We start from the raw sequence: 25403 nt of genomic DNA, 5'->3' as shown, positions 1-25403 counted from the left end.
CGGTACTGGAACATTGCTTTCAGAAAATCGGGGGGAGAACTGTCAGGTTGTATTAAGGTGTTCAGACACCAAGGTTACAGGTTCTGGATACCCACTGCAAATACTACTGTGTGTATTGGGGCTCATAATATAGTGTGGGGGCACTTTCAGGGCATTATACTGTCTGTGGCGCACCAATCCTGATAACACTGGGATCGGGGGGGGGGGGGGGGGCATTTGCCTTCTCTGCCTAGGGCACCAAAACTTCTTGTCCCGGCCCTGGATACATACATACACTCACTGACACACATACACAACACTTACAGCTCCCAGGCTTCCCCCCTCCTCCTCCTGTAATCCGGGCTGATCTTCACATAGAAGTATTCTGGACCTTTGGGTCATGTGACCATAAGGTCCTTCATCCCTCTCCTTCTGTACCTGGCAGGTCCTGCTCCTCTGTTCCTCTCCTTTTGATGTTCAGCCCGCTCACCCGGCACTACAGAGAGGGGGCTGAACAGTGCTGTGGTGGGTCCCTCTTCCTCTCTGGACCCCTGGGGGTACAGTGGTTGGATGTCAGTGTCAGTACCTACCATGAAGGCAGTGCAGGCTTCCTCGGGCCGCCTTCCTGCAGGGGCCCCATAGCAGTCGCCTTCCCTGTCTTCATATTAGCTACGTCAATGTCTATAAGGCAAAATTGTAACAGAAAGCTTCCCCTTTGAATATTACTGAGATGCAATAAAAGAAGGTAAGAAGGTGGTGGTCTCCAGTGTGCACCACTGCTGCTGTGGTGACCCCCCCCCCCCCCCCCCCCCCCCGTGAAGAGGTGCGACCGGTCACTTGCCAGATGGTTAATCGTGAAACCAGTTCTATGGTGGTTGGCCAAGATATAGCTGTGCCCAGTAATGGTAATCTGTCGTGACCCAAGTGCTGATTGGGCACACAGGTATTGTGGCACACCTGCTTTCATTTTAATGGGCCGGCTATACCTTGTTTCCCTGTGGTCAGGGACCTGCCAGGCTCTTGCGGGGTCCCTTCGGTACTTATTACGGTGGTCCGCAGTGGAGTAGTGACCCACCCGGACTATTGGCACTGCCACTCACAGAAAGAGATGACCCAAGGAAGGTGTGTGTACTGTGTTGGTGCTTGACAAAGAATCACAGAGTCTCTTCAGCATAAATATAATCTGGCTTACTCGGAAGGTATGTGAGGTGGCATCACATAATACAGCTTTGCCTTGGTACAATACTTTACACTTGATAAGTTACTCAAAACTTTAGGATCCAGATCTGTACTGAGAGTAGAGAGAGTGATACAGTCGTGCTGACTGAGTTGTGTAATGAGAAGTAGAAGAGAAGATCAGAGGAGTAGAGAGGAGGATGTCGAGAGAGTCTCAACCCAAGTAGTACTGTGCTCTGCCGAAACTTCGGAGGTAGAAATAGAAGAATATTTGAGGAGAGAGAGAGAGTGCCTGCGTTTTGACTCTTTGGTCTTTGCGCCACCTATTGCCCACTAGTGTTGGGGGACCCGTCCAAGAGGGTGACACAAGCCCTAGATCAGAGGTGTAACTAGGTTCTCCTGCAAACGGGGTAAAGATTCAAGTAGAATTTATGCAGGCCGGGGAGGTTAGTAATCTAAGCAGGCGGATGGGCAGGAACAAGAGAAGGAGACTGCAGACAGGCTGCACAGCAGCGGGAACTGAACTGGTGTGACCTCATAACTTCCACGTCAGGTCATGCACCACTGCTGTCTTGCACATAGGGAAGGAGAAAGTCCTGAAGTGCCTAAAGGGTGAAGCCAGACAATTTCAATTCCTGGATAGACTGGAACTGACTCCTTGACATTTCTCTCAGAATGCTGGAAAGAAATGGATACAATCATGGAAAACTCCCAGTTTTCCCAGTTGTCGGTGGAGCAGCAGGGTGTGGAGCAGCATTGAAAACCTGCTGTCTGTACGTGTGGAGGGGCCATTATTTCAGCTCCTTGCTGTCTGTACCTGTGGAGGGGCCATTGTCTCCGCTCCCTGCTGTCTGTACCTGTGGAAAGGCCATTGTCTCCGCTCCCTGCTGTCTGTACCTGTGGAGGGGCCATTGTCTCTGCTCCCTGCTGTCTGTACCTGTGGAGGGGCCATTGTCTCTGCTCCCTGCTGTCTGTACCTGTGGAGGGGCCATTGTCTCCGTTCCCTGCTGTCTGTACCTGTGGAGGGGCCATTGTCTCCGCTCCCTGCTGTCTGTACCTGTGGAGGGGCCATTGTCTCCGTTCCCTGCTGTCTGTACCTGTGGAGGGGCCATTTTCTCTGCTCCCTGCTGTCTGTACCTGTGGAGGGGCCATTGTCTCCGCTCCCCGCTGTCTGTACCTGTGGAGGTGCCGTTGTCTCTGCTCCCTGCTGTCTGTCTGTTGAGGGGCCATTGTCTCCGCTCCCTGCTGTCTGTATCTGTGGAGGGGCCATTGTCTCCGCTCCCTGCTGTCTGTACCTGTGGAGGGGCCATTGTCTCCGTTCCCTGCTGTCTGTACCTGTGGAGGGGCCATTTTCTCTGCTCCCTGCTGTCTGTACCTGTGGAGGGGCCATTGTCTCCGCTCCCCGCTGTCTGTACCTGTGGAGGTGCCGTTGTCTCTGCTCCCTGCTGTCTGTCTGTTGAGGGGCCATTGTCTCCGCTCCCTGCTGTCTGTATCTGTGGAGGGGCCATTGTCTCCGCTCCCTGCTGTCTGTACCTGTGGAGCGGCCATTGTCTCCGCTCCCCACTGTCTGTACCTGTGGAGGGGCCATTTTCTCTGCTCCCTGCTGTCTGTACCTGTGGAGGCTGCATTGTCTCCGCTCCCTGCTGTCTGTACCTGTGAAGGGGCCATTGTCTCCGCTCCCTGCTGTCTGTACCTGTGGAGGGACTATTGTCTCTGCTCCCTGCTGTCTGTACCTGTGGAGGGGCCATTGCCTCCGCTCCCTGCTGTCTGTACCTGTGGAGGGGCCATTGGCTCCGCTCACTGCTGTCTGTACCTGTGGAGGAGTCATTTTCTCCGCTCCCTGCTGTCTGTACCTGTGGAGGGGCCATTGTCTCCGCTCCCTGCTGTCTGTATCTGTGGAGGGGCCATTGTCTCCGCTCCCTGCTGTCTGTACCTGAGGAGGCGCCGTTGTCTCCGCTCCCCACTGTCTGTACCTGTGGAAAGGACATTTTCTCTGCTCCCTGCTGTCTGTACCTGTGAAGGGGCCATTGTCTCCGCTCCCCACTGTCTGTACCTGTGGAGGGGCCATTTTCTCTGCTCCCTGCTGTCTGTACCTGTGGAGGGGCCATTGCCTCCGCTCCCTGCTGTCTGTACCTGTGAAAGGGCCATTGTCTCCGCTCCCTGCTGTCTGTACCTGTGGAGGGGCCATTGTCTCTGCTCCCTGCTGTCTGTACCTGTGGAGGGGCCATTGTCTCCGTTCCCCCGCTGTCTGTACCTGTGGAGGGGCCATTGGCTCCGCTCACTGCTGTCTGTACCTGTGGAGGAGCCATTTTCTCCGCTCCCTGCTGTCTGTACCTGAGGAGGCGCCGTTGTCTCTGCTCCCCGCTGTCTGTACCTGTGGAGGGGCCACTTTCTCCGCTCCCTGCTGTCTGTACCTGAGGAGGCGCCGTTGTCTCCGCTCCCTGCTGTCTGTACCTGAGGAGGTGCCGTAGTCTCCGCTCCCTGCTGTCTGTACCTGAGGAGGCGCTGTTGTCTCCGCTCCCTGCTGTCTGTACCTGTGGAGGCGCCGTTGTCTCCGCTCCCTGCTGTCTGTACCTGTGGAGGGGCCATTGTCTGCGCTCCCTGCTGTCTGTACCTGTGAATTTGGAGGTGAAGCTTCCTGATCTATCTCCAGTGTGACACCCAGTGTAATGTGATTCTATGGTGCCGTCTCCTAATGCACAGGTACGCTCAGCAGCAGTAATACTTCAGTAAGGTATTCCCTCACCAAATTTAAAATAGAAATAATTTAGAAAAATTACTCTTGAATCATTGTCACTGTATATACAGATACAGGGGCTCTCCAGCTAAAGCTTTGGCTGTCTAGGCATGATGGGAGTTGTAGTTCTACAACAGCTAGAGAGCCGAGGTTCCTTACCCCTGCAAGTAGAAGGTAAAGTTATATATATATATATATATATATATATATATATATATATATATATATATGGAGAGGGCAGTTATTAAGGGGTTAAGTATGGAATAATGTACAACCAGAACCCTAAGTAGACACTGGAGACTCACTTGTGTGTCTCCCCCCCTCCTCATCCCAGACTGGTGTCACCCTGTACCCCCCTGCCCCATACCCGCTCCATACTGAGCGCCCTTCACCTTCTTCCCCAGACTGGGCACTCTTCATCTCCCTCCCCAGACTGGGCACTGCTGATTATCCTCCCCAGACTGGGCACCCCTGATTATCCTCCCCTTTCCACAAACCTGTATCTTGTTTCTTCCTCCACCATAGTGCACAGGACCTGTAGTACAGGAGTGTACAGGACTTGTGGTGACATCATAGTCACATGTCAAGGTCCTTCACCATCTACAGTAACTTTACTGTCCTGTCTCCTGGCTGCTGTTTGGCCCTGATTTGAGCAAAATCGCTGTAAAAACGCTGCAATTTTGCAAATTATAGCCAAACAGCAGCCAGGGGACAGTACAGTAAGGAAAGTACCTCTGCTGATAAACAAAAAATGCTTCCAGGCTGCCTCATCTACTGCCATCCTGCTATCTGTGCTGCCCCCCCCCCCCCCACGGTCTCTGCAAACGGGGCAGCTACCCCTGACTACGCCTCTGCCCCAGACCTTGTTACCTGGGATGAGTGGAATTCTGAGAGTTCCCTGCTTACACCTGCGCTGAGAGGAAAAGTTCATAGGCTTCTAGCAACTTTGCTCTATCCGGATCAGTTTCTTTACTTGTGATGGATACTGTCCTACACTGTGTGTCTCCTTGTCCACGGCTTCGGTTAGAATGATCCCTGACTTGTCCTCTCTAGTGAAGGTTTAACACTGCATAGTGTTGAGTGGAGTTACTTGAGAAGAAACATTGTCTAGGTATATGTGTTCTGCATCTAGACTACAACTGAGACTGGGGACCTGGCGGGAGCCAGGGCCCAACTGGACCGCTGTAGAGAGCATTCTGGTTGTGTCCTTCCTCTACAGAGTCTAAAGGCAAAAGACCCTTCACTTCCTCTACCCAAGTGACTTCATTCCTACAGCGCATGTAAGGTGTGCTGTGAGTGGGTAAGGAGTGTGTATGAGAAAAGTAAAGAGAGAGATGATAGGTGAGAAGAAAAAAAACTCTCATTGGTATACAGATCCATGTGACACACAAATAAACAATAACCCCTTGAGTACTACAACAGTACTACAACCTAAAAGGTCGATTTAAAGTTGAAAAATGTTACGAAACTCTGTCCTGTACGTTTATTCAGAGACAAACCAAATATGAAAAGAAGAAAAAACTCCTCCTACACCTGACAGTCATAGATCCTGTAGGTGAGGGGGAACTCACACTACACCCACCAGTAGCTGCTACTGTGTGTGTGAGATGGTAAGAGCCGCCTAGTAATATTCTGAAGGACAGACTCATTAATACAATGTACCAAGTGCAAGGGCTGCCAGATATCCACAAGAAACAGGGAACCACATACAGTACACCCCTCATTACACCCATACACCCTACATTAAACACAAAGAAGGGCCTAGCCTACTGCACACACTTTAAAAATTATGGGCGGGGGCCAATGGTGGTGACCCTTCTTATACTGGGGGAGAGCCTGGTGGTGACCCTCCTTATACTGGGGGAGAGCCTGGTGGTGACCCTCCTCATACTGGGGAAGAGAGCCTGGTGGTGACCCTCCTTATATTGGGGGAGAGAGCCTGGTGGTGACCCTCCTTATACTGGGGGAAAGCCTGGTGGTGACCCTCCTTATACTGGGGGAGAGAGCCTGGTGGTGACCCTCCTCATATTGGGGGAGAGCCTGGTGGTAACCCTCCTTATACTGGGGGAGAGCCTGGTGGTGACCCTCCTTATACTGGGGGAGAGCCTGGTGGTAACCCTCCTTATACTGGGGGAGAGCCTGGTGGTGACCCTCCTTATAATTGGGGGAGAGAGCCTGGTGGTGACCCTCCTCATACTGGGGAAGAGCCTGGTGGTGACCCTCCTCATACTGGGGGAGAGAGCCTGGTGGTAACCCTCCTCATACTGGGGTAGAGCCTGGTGGTGACCCTCCTCATACTGGGGGAGAGAGCCTGGTGGTGACCCTCCTCATACTGGGGGAGAGAGCCTGGTGGTGACCCTCCTTATACTGGGGGAAAGCCTGGTGGTGACCCTCCTTATACTGGGGGAGAGCCTGGTGGTGACCCTCCTTATACTGGGGGAGAGCCTGGTGGTGACCCTCCTTATACTGGGAGAGAGCCTGGTGGTGACCCTCCTCATACTGGGGGAGAGCCTGGTGGTGTCCCTCCTTATACTGGGGGAGAGCCTGGTGGTGACCCTCCTTATACTGGGGGAGAGAGCCTAGTGGTGACCCTCCTTATAGTGGGGGAGAGAGCCTGGTGGTGACCCTCCTTATACTGGGGGAGAGCCTGGTGGTGACCCTCCGTATACTGGGAGAGAGCCTGGTGGTGACCCTCCTCATATTGTGGGAGAGCCTGGTGGTGACCCTCCTTATACTGGGAGAGAGCCTGGTGGTGACCCTCCTTATACTGGGGGAGAGCCTGGTGATGACCCTCCTTATACTGGGGGAGAGAGCCTGGTGGTGACCCTCCTTATACTGGGGGAGAGAGCCTGGTGGTGACCCTCCTTATACTGGGGGAGAGAGCCTGGTGGTGACCCTCCTTATACTGGGGGAGAGAGCCTGGTGGTGACCCTCCTTATACTGGGGAAGAGAGCCTGGTGGTGACCCTCCTTATACTGGGGAAGAGAGCCTGGTGGTGACCCTCCTTATACTGGGGGAGAGAGCCTGGTGGTGACCCTCCTTATACTGGGGGAGAGAGCCTGGTGGTGACCCTCCTTATACTGGAGGAGAGCCTGGTGGTGACCCTCCTCATATTGTGGGAGAGCCTGGTGGTGACCCTCCTTATACTGGGGGAGAGAGCCTGGTGGTGACCCTCCTTATACTGGGGGAGAGCCTGGTGGTGACCCTCCTTATACTGGGAGAGAGCCTGATGGTGACCCTCCTTATATACTGGGGGAGAGCCTGGTGGTGAACCTCCTCATACTGGGGGAGAGCCTGGTGTTGACCCTCCTTATACTGGGAGAGAGAGCCTGGTGGTGACCCTCCTTATAGTGGGAGAGAGAGCCTGGTGGTGACCCTCCTTATAGTGGGGGAGAGAGCCTGGTGGTGACCCTCCTTATACTGGGGGAGAGCCTGGTGGTGACCCTCCTTATACTGGGGGAGAGCCTGGTGGTGACCCTCCTTATACTGGGGGAGAGCCTGGTGGTGACCCTCCTTATACTGGAGGAGAGAGGCCCAGTGTGTATAGGTGCTGGTCCAGATAAAGTATGGCTGAGTCACAGTTATATAAAAACAGAACAGTGCTTGAACTCGATGTGCTTTAGGAGGTGTTTAGAGAAGTAAGCAGAAGAGAGGTAGTTGTAGCGGTGCTTGGAGAGTTGAGTAGGTTAAAGTAGAGGAAAAGAGTTGGTCAAAGGAGCCCTGACCCAGTGTAGCAATGTACTCTGCTGGAACTTTTGAGAATATACTTTAGAGCTAATACTGTACTTGCACCCATGCATAGACTATGTCTGACCACCTTGTGCCCTACAGTGTCGAGTGACCCATTCTAAAAGGGAAATACAAGCCCAAGGCATGGTTATCTGGGTCTAGCTAAGCTTCTAAACCTTCCCGGTTACCTGCACTGCAAGATAGGATACGTAGTTGTCAGGCGACTACCTTTATCCATCAGCACTAAATACCTTGTGTGACAAAACTGTAGCAACGCAGGACAACACTTCCATGGTGTGCATCGCCAGTTCACGCCAAGTCTCCAGCTTGGACACCCAACGGGTGTAGGACACAGAGGGATCAGGTAGGACGCTAGTACTGTCAGCTACATATTCCTTCACCATCTTCCAGAATGTTGCACATTGCTGGATTTATCCTGTCGGAGGGCCATGAACATATTCCAGACCTTGGAGAGTGCCCCCATGCCTGTGGTGGACATGCTACCTCTTCTTCTAATCTCCCCTCCTCGTTGGGACACACATCTAACTCCTCTGCCGATAGTGTTCTCAGATAGAAAGTTTTATAGCTATTTTTTTTTTTTTACCAGGGCCTTGTGGCATTGTATATAACAGCATAAGGAACGAAGCCAGCTTACCGCCTTCCTTGAGACGTCACTGCACGGGCTCACACTCCAGCAGGTGCAGGTAATCAACTCTACAAACAGGCTGGAGTGCAGCGTTCAGTCAAAAACAATGTTCTGACTTTTATTGCAGACCCCCCCTTTTGTGCACACATGAACGGCATGCCGCCAACAAGAAATACGCTGTGATTAAAGCTGTGTAACACAGCTGAAACGCGTTGTGCACAAAGTTGGGGTCTCTGCAAGAAAAGTCTAAACGTTGTTTTTGACTGAACGCTGTACTCAAGCCTGCTTGTACCTTGTGGCATTGTGTCACTTGAGCACTCCTTTCCACCTTAGGAATGAGAGAAGAAAAGTACCCCCTTATACCGGGGGTCGAGAAGGGTGAGCAGCCAGCAATCAGTGTTCACCAGAATGCATGTAGTGCAAGAGTCATGGGAAAGGCGGCCTAACATGAAGTCTGCCATGTGCACCAGACTCCGAACAGGCAAGACTTCGCTGACCTCCATCTCCTCCTCCTCCTCTTCAGGCCAATCACACCAGCGTGGAAACAACTACCAAGGGTTCTACCCTCTGCAGTGTACGCAATACTCTTCTGTTCCTCTTCCTCCTCCTCATCCAATATGCGCTGAGAAATGGAAATAAGGGTGGTCTGGCTTCAACCAGTGTACTGTCTTCCTCCATCTCTTCTTCCACGCGCAAAGTGTCGGCCTTAATGGTCAGTGGTGAGTAGACACAGCAGTGGTATGGTTTTGTTGATGATAGCGTCATCTCCCCCAACTATTATTATTCTTACTATTTTTCTTTAATGGTTTAATAATGTCTGCCATTATGACTTCCATATTAATCACGCAAGACAAAAGGAATTAGACCGTAATGAACACGTGACTGAGGGAAAGGAGCTGTAGGTGGTGAAAGGTGTCAGTCGTCGGTAATTCATAACCTTCTCAAAAGACCCTGAAAATGTTGGAAAAGCAAAAACATACATGGATATTTCTGCCTGCTTGAGGGAGAAGCCTGCTGTCTGTAGGATGGGGTTAGGGTTTCTACTTACCGATAGTCATTAACTTGGTGTGTGGCATTTGCACAGATTATTTTTGTCACAAATGACAATGGGCCAAAATTACTCCATAGATCCACAAAACAGTGAAACACTGTGAAAACACGTGAAAGAGATAAAAAAAAACAATTTATGGAATGGCGACTATTTCTATTCTGTTCAAACCATATCAACCATATGCCCGCCCCAATATCCTTACGCCCACATCCTCATCCCTTACACATAGTCTTGCCCATGTTAAACGTAAACTGGTTATTTCCTTGGTCTCCGATTTCCCCCGCAGCCAGTTCCTCTCAGCCAATTACTGGCCGTGGTGCTGCCCCGTCTCTGTCAGTGATTGGCTGAGTGGGCCGGAGGTGCCTGCAGACACTGGAGACCTATAAGAGGACAACAGGAGAGCATGGACGGGTGAACATACGCTTTTTTTTAAAAAATCTAGATTACATTTTGAGGCCACTCTCTTTACAATCTCGTTGCAACTCTCTCTCTGCATCACTCCCTGCTTGCTATCAGGCTGCTTCTTAGCTGAGGAACAGGAGATCCAACCCTATATAGACCCAGGTCACCTGTTGCGGCTGGCCAATCACTGCTATATCAGCAGTTAAAATGGCTACGCCCCTTCGCAGCAGATTTATTAGTAATTAAGCCACCAAACATGCAGGGAGGAGAGCTGCATTTTATCTTGAGAAAAGCGCAGTGCTCAGTCAAGCATCTAGAAGTGTCCAGCCCCCTGATGCACCATGCTCACATAAGAGCATGCTTACTCTAAATGACATTTATGATCCACACTTCTATATGTTCACAGAGAAACAAGAGACTCAGAACTTCTGGTAATAAGAGGAGACATGCAGACAAACATAACAGAGTTCATCCTCCTCGGGTTCACTGACTTTTCTCCAGCGTTACAGGTCATAATTTTCCTCTTTCTTCTCTTCGCCTACATTGTCACCATGGCTGGTAATGGCCTCATCATACTGGCTGTGTCCTTTGATCGAGTTCTCCAAACCCCAATGTATTTCTTCCTTAGGAACTTATCTTTCATTGAACTTTGTTACACTACAGTCACCATTCCCAAAGTCTTGGAGAACTTCCTGTCGAAGGATCGGACCATCTCATTTTGGGCTTGTTCCTTCCAGATGTGTATATTTTTTTCTATAGGATTATCGGAATGTGTTTTTCTGGGGGTTATGGCCTTTGATCGGTACATGGCCATCTGCCACCCGTTACGGTACACCACGGTGATGAGCACTAAACTGTGTTACCAGTTGACCATAGGATCTTGGCTTTTTGGATTTTTGGTGTCTTCAGTACAAATAAATTATATCTTTAGCTTGCCATATTGTGGGTCCAATCTCATTGCCCACTTCTTCTGTGACCTTGCTCCTGTGCTCAGCTTGGCTTGTACAAACACGTTCATCAATGAGCTCTTAGTCTTCTTTACCTGTATGTGTGCAGCTGGGATCCCATTCCTCCTCATCCTCTGCTCATACGTCAGAATCCTGAGCTCCATCCTTCTCATTCACTCCTCCGAAGGACGACACAAAGCTCTGTCCACGTGCAGCTCCCACTTGGTGTCTGTTATACTTTACTTTGGCACCGCCATGTTTACTTACCTACACTTAGGCATGTATGGATCTGATGACAATGCCAGGATGATATCTTTGCTCTACTGTATTGTCATACCGGCCATTAATCCCCTAATCTATAGTCTGAGGAACAAGGAGATGAAGGCCGCCATAAGAAAACTAATCACTAAGAATCCCAACAGGATGAATGGAATCAGCTACTAAGTTATAGATGTTCTCAGGTCTTATAATTTGTTAATGGGATTGTCCAAGCCTTAGAGGAGTATTTTGTTGATATCCTACAGATTTTCTCTGAATATCATCAGGACCTTTACAAAACTAAGCTAGGCCAGTTATGTGTTGAGATGACTGAGAACAATCTACTACTATTGGAAGTATATAGACCTCCTGTGACCAAATTCTTCTCCACAAAATTCCTGTCAGAATCTTTCTAGAGAGCCAACATAGTTCTAATTTTAAAGACAAACGAACCCCCTCTAGACTGCAGCTCATACAGACCCATATCCCTTCTAAATTTGGATTATAGGCTATGAACCAAAATTCTAGCCGTCTTAATAAAATCCTTCCTTCCCTTATAAATGACAATCAGGCTTTGTCCCAGGTCGCAGCACATCCCATGACGGGCTCATATTGGGCAACGGGGTATTAAGCAAAAGAAGCACTGGGCTTTGGCGGCGCTGGATGCCACCAAGGTGTTTCATTCCATTGTGTGGTGCTTATGTCTCCCTCTTTCCCCTCCCCTCCTCTTCTCTCTAGCCATTGGCCGCTCTATTGCGTACAGATGCTGTATATAAAGGAATCTCATAGATAGAGTCAGTCTATGTGCTAATGACCTCCTGCTCTTTCCCTCCAATATGGATTTAGCTCTCCCTAGAGCCATCCAACCCAACAGAGTCCTTCCTCCAATACACAAGTCCTGCTAGATCGCATCTGTTGCGCACGTCTGTAGAAGGTCTGTCCGTAGTGGACACATTAAGATATTTAGGAATACAAACTCACTCCCAATGTTGACCCACTGGCTGGCCACTTCAGAGACAAGCTCCGAGTGTGGGGCTTCTTACCCTTATCAGTAGTGGGACGCATCATTTCAGTAAAAATGGTGGCTCTCCCCAAATCTCTGTATGTGTTACAACATATTTTTGTGACTATACCTAAACCTTTTATTATACGATGGACTCTGCCATTATATCTTTTATAAGGTGTGTCTTGTGATCTAAATTATAATCGGCTACATTTCGAGGCTCTAAAGATATGGCTGACATGGCACCCCCTGATTTTTATCTATATTATCTTGCTGACCAGCTCAAATATCTCGGCCCCTCCATGTGGTCAGTACTTACCATGCCTACAGTACCTAGTAGAGATGAGCAAACCCAAATTCCTGAACCGATATTCGTTTCGGATCAGCAGTAGATCAGCACCTTCAAGGAATAAAGGGCAACCTAGAAGCTGAGGGGGGGGACACCCATCGCTTATTTCCTGAACAGCTGTGTACACATACTCATCCAGAATCTTCTAGGTTTTTATAAGCCGCCCTATGATATGCAGTACGTGGATGTTGTGGAGCACTCATGAGGTCTTTGTGCCCAGGCTAACCCTCCCTTCTAAATTTTTGTTGTTGTCCCACCTTACGTTTTCCACTTCCTCCGCCTCAGCCTTGTCCTTCCACAGAAACCTCCAACCCAATGGACCATACACAGTAATCAGCACTGCTGAGAATGCGGGCAACTTGGTGGTAGTTGTGCTGGCACTACTGCGTGTAGTCCTTGGGGGAAGCCAGGCTGCCCAGAGAAGAGGACATGCTGTCCTTGGTGTGAAATCTGTCCTCTGGGTCCAGGGCATCCACCCAGCCATGCTACATTAAATCCATTGAGCTGATTTGGGTGCCACCAGCAGTAGCTTTACATTGGAGACGAAGGAGTTTTATTCGGGGAGAGAGGCGGCAACTATTCATTAGGGCGGGGAGCCTTCCGTGACTAGTCACGGCTTTCTGCCTGTCAGTGACAGCTACTGGAAAAACCTGCTCTTGATCCAATATGGTGGTTATCAAGATGATGGCCAAGGTTTGAATACAGTCTAGGACAGGGGTACTCAACAACTTTTAGTGAAGGTCCACTTACCGGTGAAGGTCCGAGCTGAACATCAGTAGGAAACGTGTTTTGTTACTTTTCACAAACGTTCAACTATTTACATACAGAATTGCTGCTTAGTAGCAGGAAATTGGCATTTTTTCTCTCTCACCGGCACTTTTATATTAGGTACAAAGGGGGTGACTGCCCTGGTAGTATATAGCCCCCCCTGTTGCTCCCCCAGTAGTGTATAGCCCCCCTGTGCGCTCTCCCCCTGTAGTATATAGCCCCCTGTGTGCTGTCCCTCAGTAGTATATAGCCCCCTGTGAGCTTCCCCAGTAGTATATAGCCCCCCTGTGCTCTCCCCCTGTAGTATATAGCCCCCTGTGAGGTCACCCCAGTAGTATATCGCCCCACTGTGCTCTCCCCCTGTAGTATATAGCCCCCTGTGAGGTCCCCCCTGTAGTATATAGCCCCCTGTGAGGTCCCCCCTGTAGTATATAGCCCCCTGTGCGCTCCCCCCAGTAGTATATAACCCCTTCAGTAGTATATAGCCCCCCTGTGAGGTCCCCCCTGTAGTATATAGCCCACCTGTGCGCTCCCCCCTTATAGATGGCCCCCAGACGAAAAAAAAACAAAAAAACAACTCACCTAGCACCTTGTTCACCGCTGCGGCTGTCTTCTTCTTTTCTCCTGTCGGTCCGACCCTGCCCCCAGCCACACAGGTGTACTGAAATCTAAGGACAGTACGCCTATGGGGTGGGAGGCATTGCAGTGGGGAGCGGGACCTCCTAACCGCCCCGGGACGGACTGGATCCGGGGTGGTTAGGAGGTCTGACCAGGGGTCCGGACAGCTGGTTCGGACCGCGGTCCGCCAGTTGAGGACCCCTGGTCTAGAAGATAGACCCCCCCCCACCCATTACTTGCCGGGGTATCAGATATGTCATTTTCCCTCTCACTTCTATAATGGGGGTCCTGAGACTATTGACCCCTTCCCCATATATATGACTGCATAATATACTCTTCTATTGGTGCTATAATATACTTACTAATCTTTACTGTATTATACTATACTATGTGTTCCATATTCTCTATGATCTCCCTTGGGAAGAATAAAAATAGAAGAAGAAGAAAAGAAAAATAAGAGAAGACTAGTGATGTGGTGTCTGGGGGGAGTTGGCCCCAGAGGGGGTGAGGATATTATAAGACGGCCGTCTCTCCCGTCCTCGGCTCCTGAGGAGAGCTCCGGACAGTGGGTGCACGTTCATCTTTGTTTCCTTACAGTTTAACTATAGAGAAAAATATATCTTTGAAATCCAAGACTAATCCTAACCGTCACCTGCTGCTCCCGGCCCCAATCTCATCCATTGCTCCACTTACTGTAAGATTATAGGAAGGAAGAGAAGACAGACGGCAGCCGCCTGTCCGCTGGTGTCATCCTCCCTCCTCATTGTCCATAACACATCCATCCGGCCATCCATCCATCCATCCATCCGGCCATCCATCCATCCATCCATCCGGCCATCCATCCATCCATCCATCCATCCATCCATCCATCCATCCGGCCATGAGTGTCCTGTGCCCCCAGCTGGGAGATACTGACTGCACACCATGTAAGTAAATCCACATTACAGGAATTATCCGGGGTTAGATGCACCTTCACTAAAGGCTATGTTCACACTGCGTATATGTCCGGCTGCATATTTTCGCGGCCGGACATACAGTATACGCGGTAAACTCCGGCCGGGGATTTACGATACTTGCGGCCGGCTACATACAGACCGCGAACTTACGCCCGTAGTCTACTTACGCTTCCCGAGCGCCCTACGTAGCGATCTGACAGCGGTCTTTTACTTGGAAATCTTCGCCTAGCCCCGGACACCCCACAGAACCTTTTGGATCGGCACAAAAAGTAGAAAAATGAAGAAATCACCACTACGTACGGGACCGCATGTTACGCTACGGGCGTAAGTTACGGCATTTCCGTGCTCAAACAATGGTCTGGTTCATTTTTTAAGGCGCCGCGTACGATCCTGGCGTAAGTTCTTACATAGTGTGAACTGTGCCGCCGTATATCGTATACTTTCCATTGTGCGCAAACTACGTAAGTCTCCGGCCGCTTATTCACAGAACGCGCTACGTCCGGAGACGTACATAGTGTGAACATAGCCTAAAGCTGTATATTCTGCTGAGTAATGGCATCAGCTGTGTGATCTGTGATATGCTGTGTACTGTGTGATGTGCTGTGTTATATGTGCTGTGCTGTGTGATATGTGCTGTGTGATATGTGCTGTGCTGGGTAATGTGCTGTGTGATATGTGCTGTGCGATGTGATATGTGCTGTGTGATATGTGCTGTGCTGTGTCATGTGCTGTGCTGTGTGATATGTGCTGTGTGATATGTGCTGTGCTGGGTGATGTGCTGTGTGATATGTGCTGTGTGATGTGATATGTGCTGTGTGATATTTGATGTGTGATATTTGATGTGATATGTGATTTTTGAAGTGCTGTGATATGTGCTGTGCTGTGTGATATGTGCTGTGCTGTGTGATATGTGCTGTGTTATGTGATATGTGCTGTGCTGTTATGTGATATGTGCTGTGATGTGTGATATTTGATGTGCTGTGATATGTGCTGTGCTATATGTGCTGTGTGATGTGCTGTGTGATATGTGATGTGCTGTGTGATATGTGCTGTGATGTGTGATATTTAATGTGCTGTGATATGTGCTGTGTGATATATAATGTGATATGTGATGTGCTGTGTGATGTGATATGTGCTGTGATGTGTGATATTTGATGTGCTGTGATGTGTGATATGTGCTGTGTGATATGTGCCGTGTGATATGTGCTGTGTGATCTGTGCTGTGCAATATGTGCTGTGTGATATGTGCTGTGCTGGGTGATATGTGCTGTGCTGGGTGATGTGTTGTGTTCTGTGTGATATGTGCTGTGCTGGGTGATATGTGCTGTGCTGGGTGATATGTGCTGTGCAGTGTGAGGTGATATGTGCTGTGATATGTGATCTTTGATGTGCTGTGATGTGTGATAGCTGTGTGATATGTGCTGATGTGATATGTGCTGTGTGCTGTGATATGTGCTGTGTGATGTGATATGTGCTGTGATATGTGCTGTGTGATGTGATATGTGCTGTGTGATGTGATATGTGCTGTGATATGTGCTGTGTGATGTGATATGTGCTGTGTGATGTGATATGTGCTGTGTGATGTGCTGTGTGATGTGATATGTGTTGTGATATGTGATCTTTGATGTGCTGTGCTGTGCGATATGTGCTGTGCTGGGTAATGTGCTGTCATATGTGCTGTCCTGGATGATGTGCTGTGTGATATGTGCTGTGCTGGGTGATGTGCTGTGGGCTGTGCGATATGTGCATTGTGATATGTGATGTGCTGTGTGATATGTGCTGTGTGATATGTGATGTGTTGTAATGTGGTATGTGAAACATGATGTGCTATGTGATGTGCTGTGTGATATGTGATGAGCTGTGTGCTGTTCTGTGTGATATATGCTGTGTGATATGTGCTGTGATGTGTAATGTTTGTTGCGTACTGTATGATGTGCTGCATGCTGTGCTGTGTGATGTAGTGTGTTATATATAGTGTATATACAGTAAGATGTGCTATTATGGGTAATGTGCTGTGTAATATGTGATGTGCTGCATGCTGTGCTGTGTGATGTAGTGTGTGATATGTAGTGTATATATGATGTGCTACTATGGGTAATGCGCTGTGTGATATGTGATGTGCTGCATGCCGTGCTGTGTGATATCTGCTGTGTGATATGTTGTGTAATGTGTGTTGTGTACTGTGATGTGCTGTATGATGTGCTGTGTAATATAATGTGTGATATCTGCTGTGTAATATGATGTGTGATATCTGCTGTGTGCTGTGTAATATGTGTGTTATCTGCTGTGTGATGTGCCGTGTAATATGATGTGTGATATCTGCTGTGTGATGAGTATGAGTACACAGCTGTCCAGGTAATGAGTGATGGGTGTTCCCCATTCAGCTTCTAGGTGGCTACATTGGAGAGATTTTGCCCTTTATACCTTGAAGCTGCTGGTATTCTCTGCGGTAAGAGCGCTGCTGTGTGATTGGATGTATTACATGACAGGGGGTCTGGTCACCTGAAACCCTCAGAAAGTGATGGAAGCTCCAGGGAAATATGACTGTGACAGCAGGGGGGGGGGGGGTGTATTACAGACTCCCAGCCCCCATATTACACCACTATTACAGACTGATAATACTGCACCCCCCCCCCCCCCGGGAATGGAAAGGAAAACAAACTCCTCCTACTCCCCATAATGCCGTCCAATCCCTGACCTCAGATCCCGTCATCTCTGACAACCATAGACCAGGGGGAACTGACTACACCCACCGGGAGCTGCCACTGTGTGTGATGGACAGAGCCGCCTGGTAACATCCTGAAGGACGGAGTCATATACCAGCAATCCGATGTACCAAGGGCAAGGACTGCCAGATATCTACAGGGAACCACATACAGTACACCCCTCATTACACCCATACACCCCTCATTACACCCATACACCCCTCATTACACCCCATATTACACCCATACAACCCTCATTACACCCATACACCCCATACACCCCTCATTACACCCATACACCCCTCATTACACCCATACACCCCTCATTACACCCATACACCCCTCATTACACCCATACACCCCTCATTACACCCCTCATTACACCCATACACCCCTCATTACACCCATACACCCCTCATTACACCCATACACCCCTCATTACACCCATACACCCCATACACCCCTCATTACACCCATACACCCCTCATTACACCCATACACCCCTCATTACACCCCATACACCCCTCATTACACCAATACACCCCTCATTACACCCATACACCCCTCATTACACCAATACACCCCATATTGCACCCATTCACCCCTCATTACACCCATACACCCCATACACCCCTCATTACACATACACCCCTCATTACACCCATACACCCCATACACCCCTCATTACACATACACCCCTCATTACACCCATACACCCCTCATTACACCCATACACCCCTCATTACACCCATACACCCCTCATTACACCCATACACCCCTCATTACACCCATACACCCCTCATTACACCCATACACCCCTCATTACACATACACCCCTCATTACACCCATACACCCCTCATTACACCCATACACCCCTCATTACACCCATACACCCCTCATTACACCCATACACCCCATACACCCCTCATTACACCCATACACCCCTCATTACACCCATACACCCCTCATTACACCCATACACCCCTCATTACACCCATACACCCCTCATTACACCCATACACCCCATACACCCCTCATTACACCCATACACCCCTCATTACACCCATACACCCCTCATTACACCCATACACCCCTCATTACACCCATACACCCCATACACCCCTCATTACACCCATACACCCCTCATTACACCCATACACCCCTCATTACACCCATACACCCCATACACCCCTCATTACACCCATACACCCCTCATTACACCCATACACCCCTCATTACACCCATACACCCCATACACCCCTCATTACACCCATACACCCCTCATTACACCCATACACCCCTCATTACACCCATACACCCCATACACCCCTCATTACACCCATACACCCCATACACCCCTCATTACACCCATACACCCCTCATTACACCCATACACCCCTCATTACACCCATACACCCCATACACCCCTCATTACACCCATACACCCCTCATTACACCCCATACACCCCTCATTACACCCATACACCCCATACACCCCTCATTACACCCATACACCCCTCATTACACCCCATACACCCCTCATTACACCCATACACCCCATACACCCCTCATTACACCCATACATCCCTCATTACACCCCATACACCCCTCATTACACCCATACACCCCATACACCCCTCATTACACCCATACGCCCTCATTACACCCATACACCCCTCATTACACCCCATACACCCCTCATTACACCCATACACCCCATACACCCCTCATTACACCCATACACCCCTCATTACACCCATACACCCCATACACCCCTCATTACACATACACCCCTCATTACACATACACCCCTCATTACACCCATACACCCCTCATTACACCCATACACCCCTCATTACACCCATAACACCCCTCATTACACCCATACACCCCTCATTACACATACACCCCTCATTACACCCATACACCCCTCATTACACCCATACACCCCTCATTACACCCATACACCACTCATTACACCCATACACCCCTCATTACACATACACCCCTCATTACACATACACCCCTCATTACACATACACCCCTCATTACACCCATACACCCCTCATTACACCCATACACCCCTCATTACACCCATACACCCCTCATTACACCCATACACCCCTCATTACACCCATACAACCCATACACCCCTCATTACACCCATACACCCCTCATTACACCCATACACCCCTCATTACACCCATACACCCCATACACCCCTCATTACACCCATACACCCCATACACCCCTCATTACACCCATACACCCCTCATTACACCCATACACCCCTCATTACAACCATACACCCTCATTACACCCATACACCTTATACACCCCTCATTACACCCATACACCCCTCATTACACCCCATACACCCCTCATTACACCCATACACCCCTCATTACACCCATACACCCCTCATTACACCCCATACACCCCTCATTACACCCATACACCCCATACACCCCTCATTACACCCATACACCCCTCATTACACCCCATACACCCCTCATTACACCCATACACCCCATACACCCCTCATTACACCCATACACCCTCATTACACCCATACACCCCTCATTACACCCCATACACCCCTCATTACACCCATACACCCCATACACCCCTCATTACACCCATACACCCCTCATTACACCCCATACACCCCTCATTACACCCATACACCCCATACACCCCTCATTACACCCATACACCCTCATTACACCCATACACCCTCATTACACCCATACACCCTCATTACACCCATACACCCTCATTACACCCATACACCCTCATTACACCCATACACCCCTCATTACACCCATACACCCCTCATTACACCCATACACCCCATACACCCTCATTACACCCATACATCCCTCATTACACCCCATACACCCCTCATTACACCCATACACCCCATACACCCCTCATTACACCCATACACCCTCATTACACCCATACGCCCTCATTACACCCATACACCCCTCATTACACCCCATACACCCCTCATTACACCCATACACCCCATACACCCCTCATTACACCCATACACCCCTCATTAAACCCATACACCCCATACACCCCTCATTACACATACACCCCTCATTACACCCATACACCCCTCATTACACATACACCCCTCATTACACCCATACACCCCTCATTACACCCATACACCCCTCATTACACCCATACACCCCTCATTACACATACACCCCTCATTACACCCATACACCCCTCATTACACCCATACACCCCTCATTACACCCATACACCCATACACCCCTCATTACACCCATACACCCCTCATTACACCCATACACCCTCATTACACCCATACACCCCTCATTACACCCATACACCCCATACACCCCTCATTACACCCATACACCCCTCATTACACCCATACACCCCTCATTACACCCATACACCCCATACACCCCTCATTACACCCATACACCCCATACACCCCTCATTACACCCATACACCCCTCATTACACCCATACACCCCTCATTACACCCATACACCCCTCATTACACCCATACACCTTATACACCCCTCATTACACCCATACACCCCTCATTACACCCCATACACCCCTCATTACACCCATACACCCCTCATTACACCCATACACCCCTCATTACACCCCATACACCCCTCATTACACCCATACACCCCATACACCCCCTCATTACACCCATACACCCCTCATTACACCCCATACACCCCTCATTACACCCATACACCCCATACACCCCTCATTACACCCATACACCCTCATTACACCCATACACCCCTCATTACACCCCATACAACCCTCATTACACCCATACACCCCATACACCCCTCATTACACCCATACACCCCTCATTACACCCCATACACCCCTCATTACACCCATACACCCCATACACCCCTCATTACACCCATACACCCTCATTACACCCATACACCCTCATTACACCCATACACCCTCATTACACCCATACACCCTCATTACACCCATACACCCTCATTACACCCATACACCCCTCATTACACCCATACACCCCATACACCCCTCATTACACCCATACACCTCAAACACCCCTCATTACACCCATACACCCCTCATTACACCCATACACCCCATACACCCCTCATTACACCCATACACCCCTCATTACACCCATACACCCCTCATTACACCCATACACCCCTCATTACACCCATACACTCCATACACCCCTCATTACACCCATACACCCCTCATTACACCCCATATTACAACCATACACCCCTCATTACACCCATACACCCCATACACCCCTCATTACACATACACCCCTCATTACACCCATACACCCCATACACCCCTCATTACACATACACCCCTCATTACACCCATACACCCCATACACCCCTCATTACACATACACCCCTCATTACACCCATACACCCCTCATTACACCCATACACCCCATACACCCCTCATTACACCCATACACCCCTTATTACACCCATACACCCCTCATTACACCCATACACCCCTCATTACACCCATACACCCCATACACCCCTCTTTACACCCATACACCCCTTATTACACCCATACACCCCTCATTACACCCATACACCCCTCTTTACACCCATACACCCCTCATTACACCCCATACACCCCTCATTACACCCATACACCCCTCATTACACATACACCCCTCATTACACATACACCCCTCATTACACCCATACACCCCTCATTACACCCATACACCCCTCATTACACATACACCCAGGGCTGGCGGCAGCACAGGGCCTACCTGGGCAAGTGCCGGGGCCCACAGTGCCTCTAGGGGCCCAAGGCTCTAATGTTTAGCCCCCTCACTGTAGTGCAGCCCTGAACATTAGAAGACATAGGAGAAAAGAGCAGGACCTGTGTGTGTGTGTCAGTCAGTAATGTATGTCAGTCAGGTGTGTCAATTAGTAGTGTGTGTCAGTCAGTAATATGTGTCAGTCAGTCATGTCTAGTGTCAGTAAGTGTGTGTGTATAATGTGTGTTTGTGTATGTTAGTGGTGTCTCAAATAATTGTGCATAGTGGAAGGATGAGGGGCCCGTTTTGGCTCTGTCACTCAAGGGCCCGCAAAAACCTGGAGCCGGCCCTGCATACACCCCTCATTACACATACACCCCTCATTACACATACACCTGAGGGAACCCCATACACCCCTCATTACACCCATACACCCCTCATTACACCCATACACCCCTCATTACACCCATACACCCCATATTACCCCCCCCCCCCCCTCATTACACATACAGGAGGCCTCAGCACACACTGCTTTCCCTCCAGTTCTGACCATCATGTGTGAAGTTACCACACAGCCAGATCCACCCAGAGGAAGCTACTTACCTCCCTTAGAGGGGTCGGCCACTTTATAGTAAAATAGGTCAGTGCACAGTACTAGTAACTGTACTCACTGTATATACTGACAGCAGCTCCCTGTACTCACTGTATATACTGACAGCAGCTCCCTGTACTCACTGTATATACTGACAGCAGCTCCCTGTGTACTCACTGTATATACTGACAGCGGCTCCCTGTACTCACTGTATATACTGACAGCAGCTCCCTGTGTACTCACTGTATATACTGACAGCAGCTCTCTGTACTCACTGTATATACTGACAGCAGCTCCCTGTACTCACTGTATATACTGACAGCAGCTCTCTGTACTCACTGTATATACTGACAGCAGCTCCCTGTACTCACTGTATATACTGACAGCAGCTCCCTGTGTACTCACTGTATATACTGACAGCAGCTCCCTGTGTACTCACTGTATATACTGACAGCAGCTCCCTGTACTCACTGTATATACTGACAGCAGCTCCCTGTACTCACTGTATATACTGACAGCAGCTCCCTGTGTACTCACTGTATATACTGACAGCAGCTCCCTGTACTCACTGTATATACTGACAGCAGCTCCCTGTGTACTCACTGTATATACTGACAGCAGCTCCCTGTACTCACTGTATATACTGACAGCAGCTCCCTGTATTTACTGTATATACTGACAGCAGCTCCCTGTACTCACTGTATATACTGACAGCAGCTCCCTGTACTCACTGTATATACTGACAGCAACTCCCTGTGTACTCGCTGTATATACTGACAGCAGCTCCCTGTGTACTCACTGTATATACTGACAGCGGCTCCCTGTACTCACTGTATATACTGACAGCAGCTCCCTGTACTCACTGTATATACTGACAGCAGCTCCCTGTGTACTCACTGTATATACTGACAGCAGCTCCCTGTACTCACTGTATATACTGACAGCAGCTCCCTGTGTACTCACTGTATATACTGACAGCAGCTCCCTGCGTACTCACTGTATATACTGACAGCAGCTCCCTGTGTACTCACTGTATATACTGACAGCAGCTCCCTGTGTACTCACTGTATATACTGACAGCAGCTCCCTGTGTACTCACTGTATATACTGACAGCAGCTCCCTGTGTACTCACTGTATATACTGACAGCAGCTCCTTGTGTGCTCACTGTACATACTGACAGCAGCTCCCTGTGTACTCACTGTATATACTGACAGCAGCTACCTGTGTACTCACTGTATATACTGACAGCAGCTCCCTGTGTACTCACTGTATATACTGACAGCAGCTCCCTGTGTACTCACTGTATATACTGACAGCAGCTCCCTGTATACTCACTGTATATACTGACAGCAGCTCCCTGTGTACTCACTGTATATACTGACAGCAGCTCCTTGTGTGCTCACTGTATATACTGACAGCAGCTCCCTGTACTCACTGTATATACTGACAGCAGCTTCCTGTGTACTCACTGTATATACTGACAGCAGCTCCCTGTGTACTCACTGTATATACTGACAGCAGCTCCCTGTGTGCTCACTGTATATACTGACAGCCGCTCCCTGTGTACTCACTGTATATACTGACAGCAGCTCCCTGTGTACTCACTGTATATACTGACAGCAGCTCCCTGCGTACTCACTGTATATACTGACAGCAGCTCCCTGTGTACTCACTGTATATACTGACAGCGGCTCCCTGTGTACTCACTGTATATACTGACAGCGGCTCCCTGTGTACTCACTGTATATACTGACAGCGGCTCCCTGTACTCACTGTATAAACTGACAGCAGCTCCCTGTGTGCTCACTGTATATACTGACAGCAGCTCCTTGTGTGCTCACTGTATATACTGACAGCAGCTCCCTGTGTGCTCACTGTATATACTGACAGCGGCTCCCTGTACTCACTGTATATACTGACAGCAGCTCCCTGTGTACTCACTGTATATACTGACAGCAGCTCCCTGTGTACTCACTGTATATACTGACAGCAGCTCCCTGTGTACTCACTGTATATACTGACAGCAGCTCCCTGTGTACTCACTGTATATACTGACAGCAGCTCCCTGTACTCACTGTATATACTGACAGCAGCTCCCTGTGTACTCACTGTATATACTGACAGCAGCTCCCTGTGTACTCACTGTATATACTGACAGCAGCTCCCTGTACTCACTGTATATACTGACAGCAGCTCCCTGTGTACTCACTGTATATACTGACAGCAGCTCCCTGTACTCACTGTATATACTGACAGCAGCTCCCTGTATTTACTGTATATACTGACAGCAGCTCCCTGTACTCACTGTATATACTGACAGCAGCTCCCTGTACTCACTGTATATACTGACAGCAGCTCCCTGTACTCACTGTATATACTGACAGCAGCTCCCTGTATTTACTGTATATACTGACAGCCGCTCCCTGTGTACTCACTGTATATACTGACAGCCGCTCCCTGTGTGCTCACTGTATATACTGACAGCCGCTCCCTGTGTACTCACTGTATATACTGACAGCAGCTCCCTGTGTACTCACTGTATATACTGACAGCAGCTCCCTGTGTACTCACTGTATATACTGACAGCAGCTCCCTGTGTACTCACTGTATATACTGACAGCAGCTCCCTGTACTCACTGTATATACTGACAGCAGCTCCCTGTACTCACTGTATATACTGACA

General features: G+C 49.4%; 2 protein-coding genes across 2 annotated transcripts in view; both read left to right on the top strand.

The window, feature by feature from the left end:
• LOC138801669 (mas-related G-protein coupled receptor member H-like) overlaps positions 1 to 25403 on the top strand; it is a 566124-nt gene that overhangs the window by 154864 nt on the left and 385857 nt on the right. The window lies entirely within an intron of this gene.
• On the top strand, positions 10167 to 11111 carry LOC138801915 (olfactory receptor 10AG1-like). The gene has a single exon (XM_069985011.1). It carries the CDS (start codon positions 10167 to 10169, stop codon positions 11109 to 11111), a length of 945 nt encoding a protein of 314 aa, XP_069841112.1.

This window comes from Dendropsophus ebraccatus, chromosome 9 (assembly GCF_027789765.1).
Source record: "Dendropsophus ebraccatus isolate aDenEbr1 chromosome 9, aDenEbr1.pat, whole genome shotgun sequence".
Taxonomy (NCBI): Eukaryota; Metazoa; Chordata; class Amphibia; order Anura; family Hylidae; genus Dendropsophus; species Dendropsophus ebraccatus.
The sequence above is the reverse complement of the archived record's forward strand: the minus strand, read 5'-3'. Positions and strand labels throughout refer to the sequence as shown.

Coding starts and splice junctions, on each gene's coding strand:
- LOC138801915 (XM_069985011.1), top strand. CDS start 10,167: ATGCAGACAAACATAACAGAGTTCATCCTCCTCGGGTTCACTGACTTT.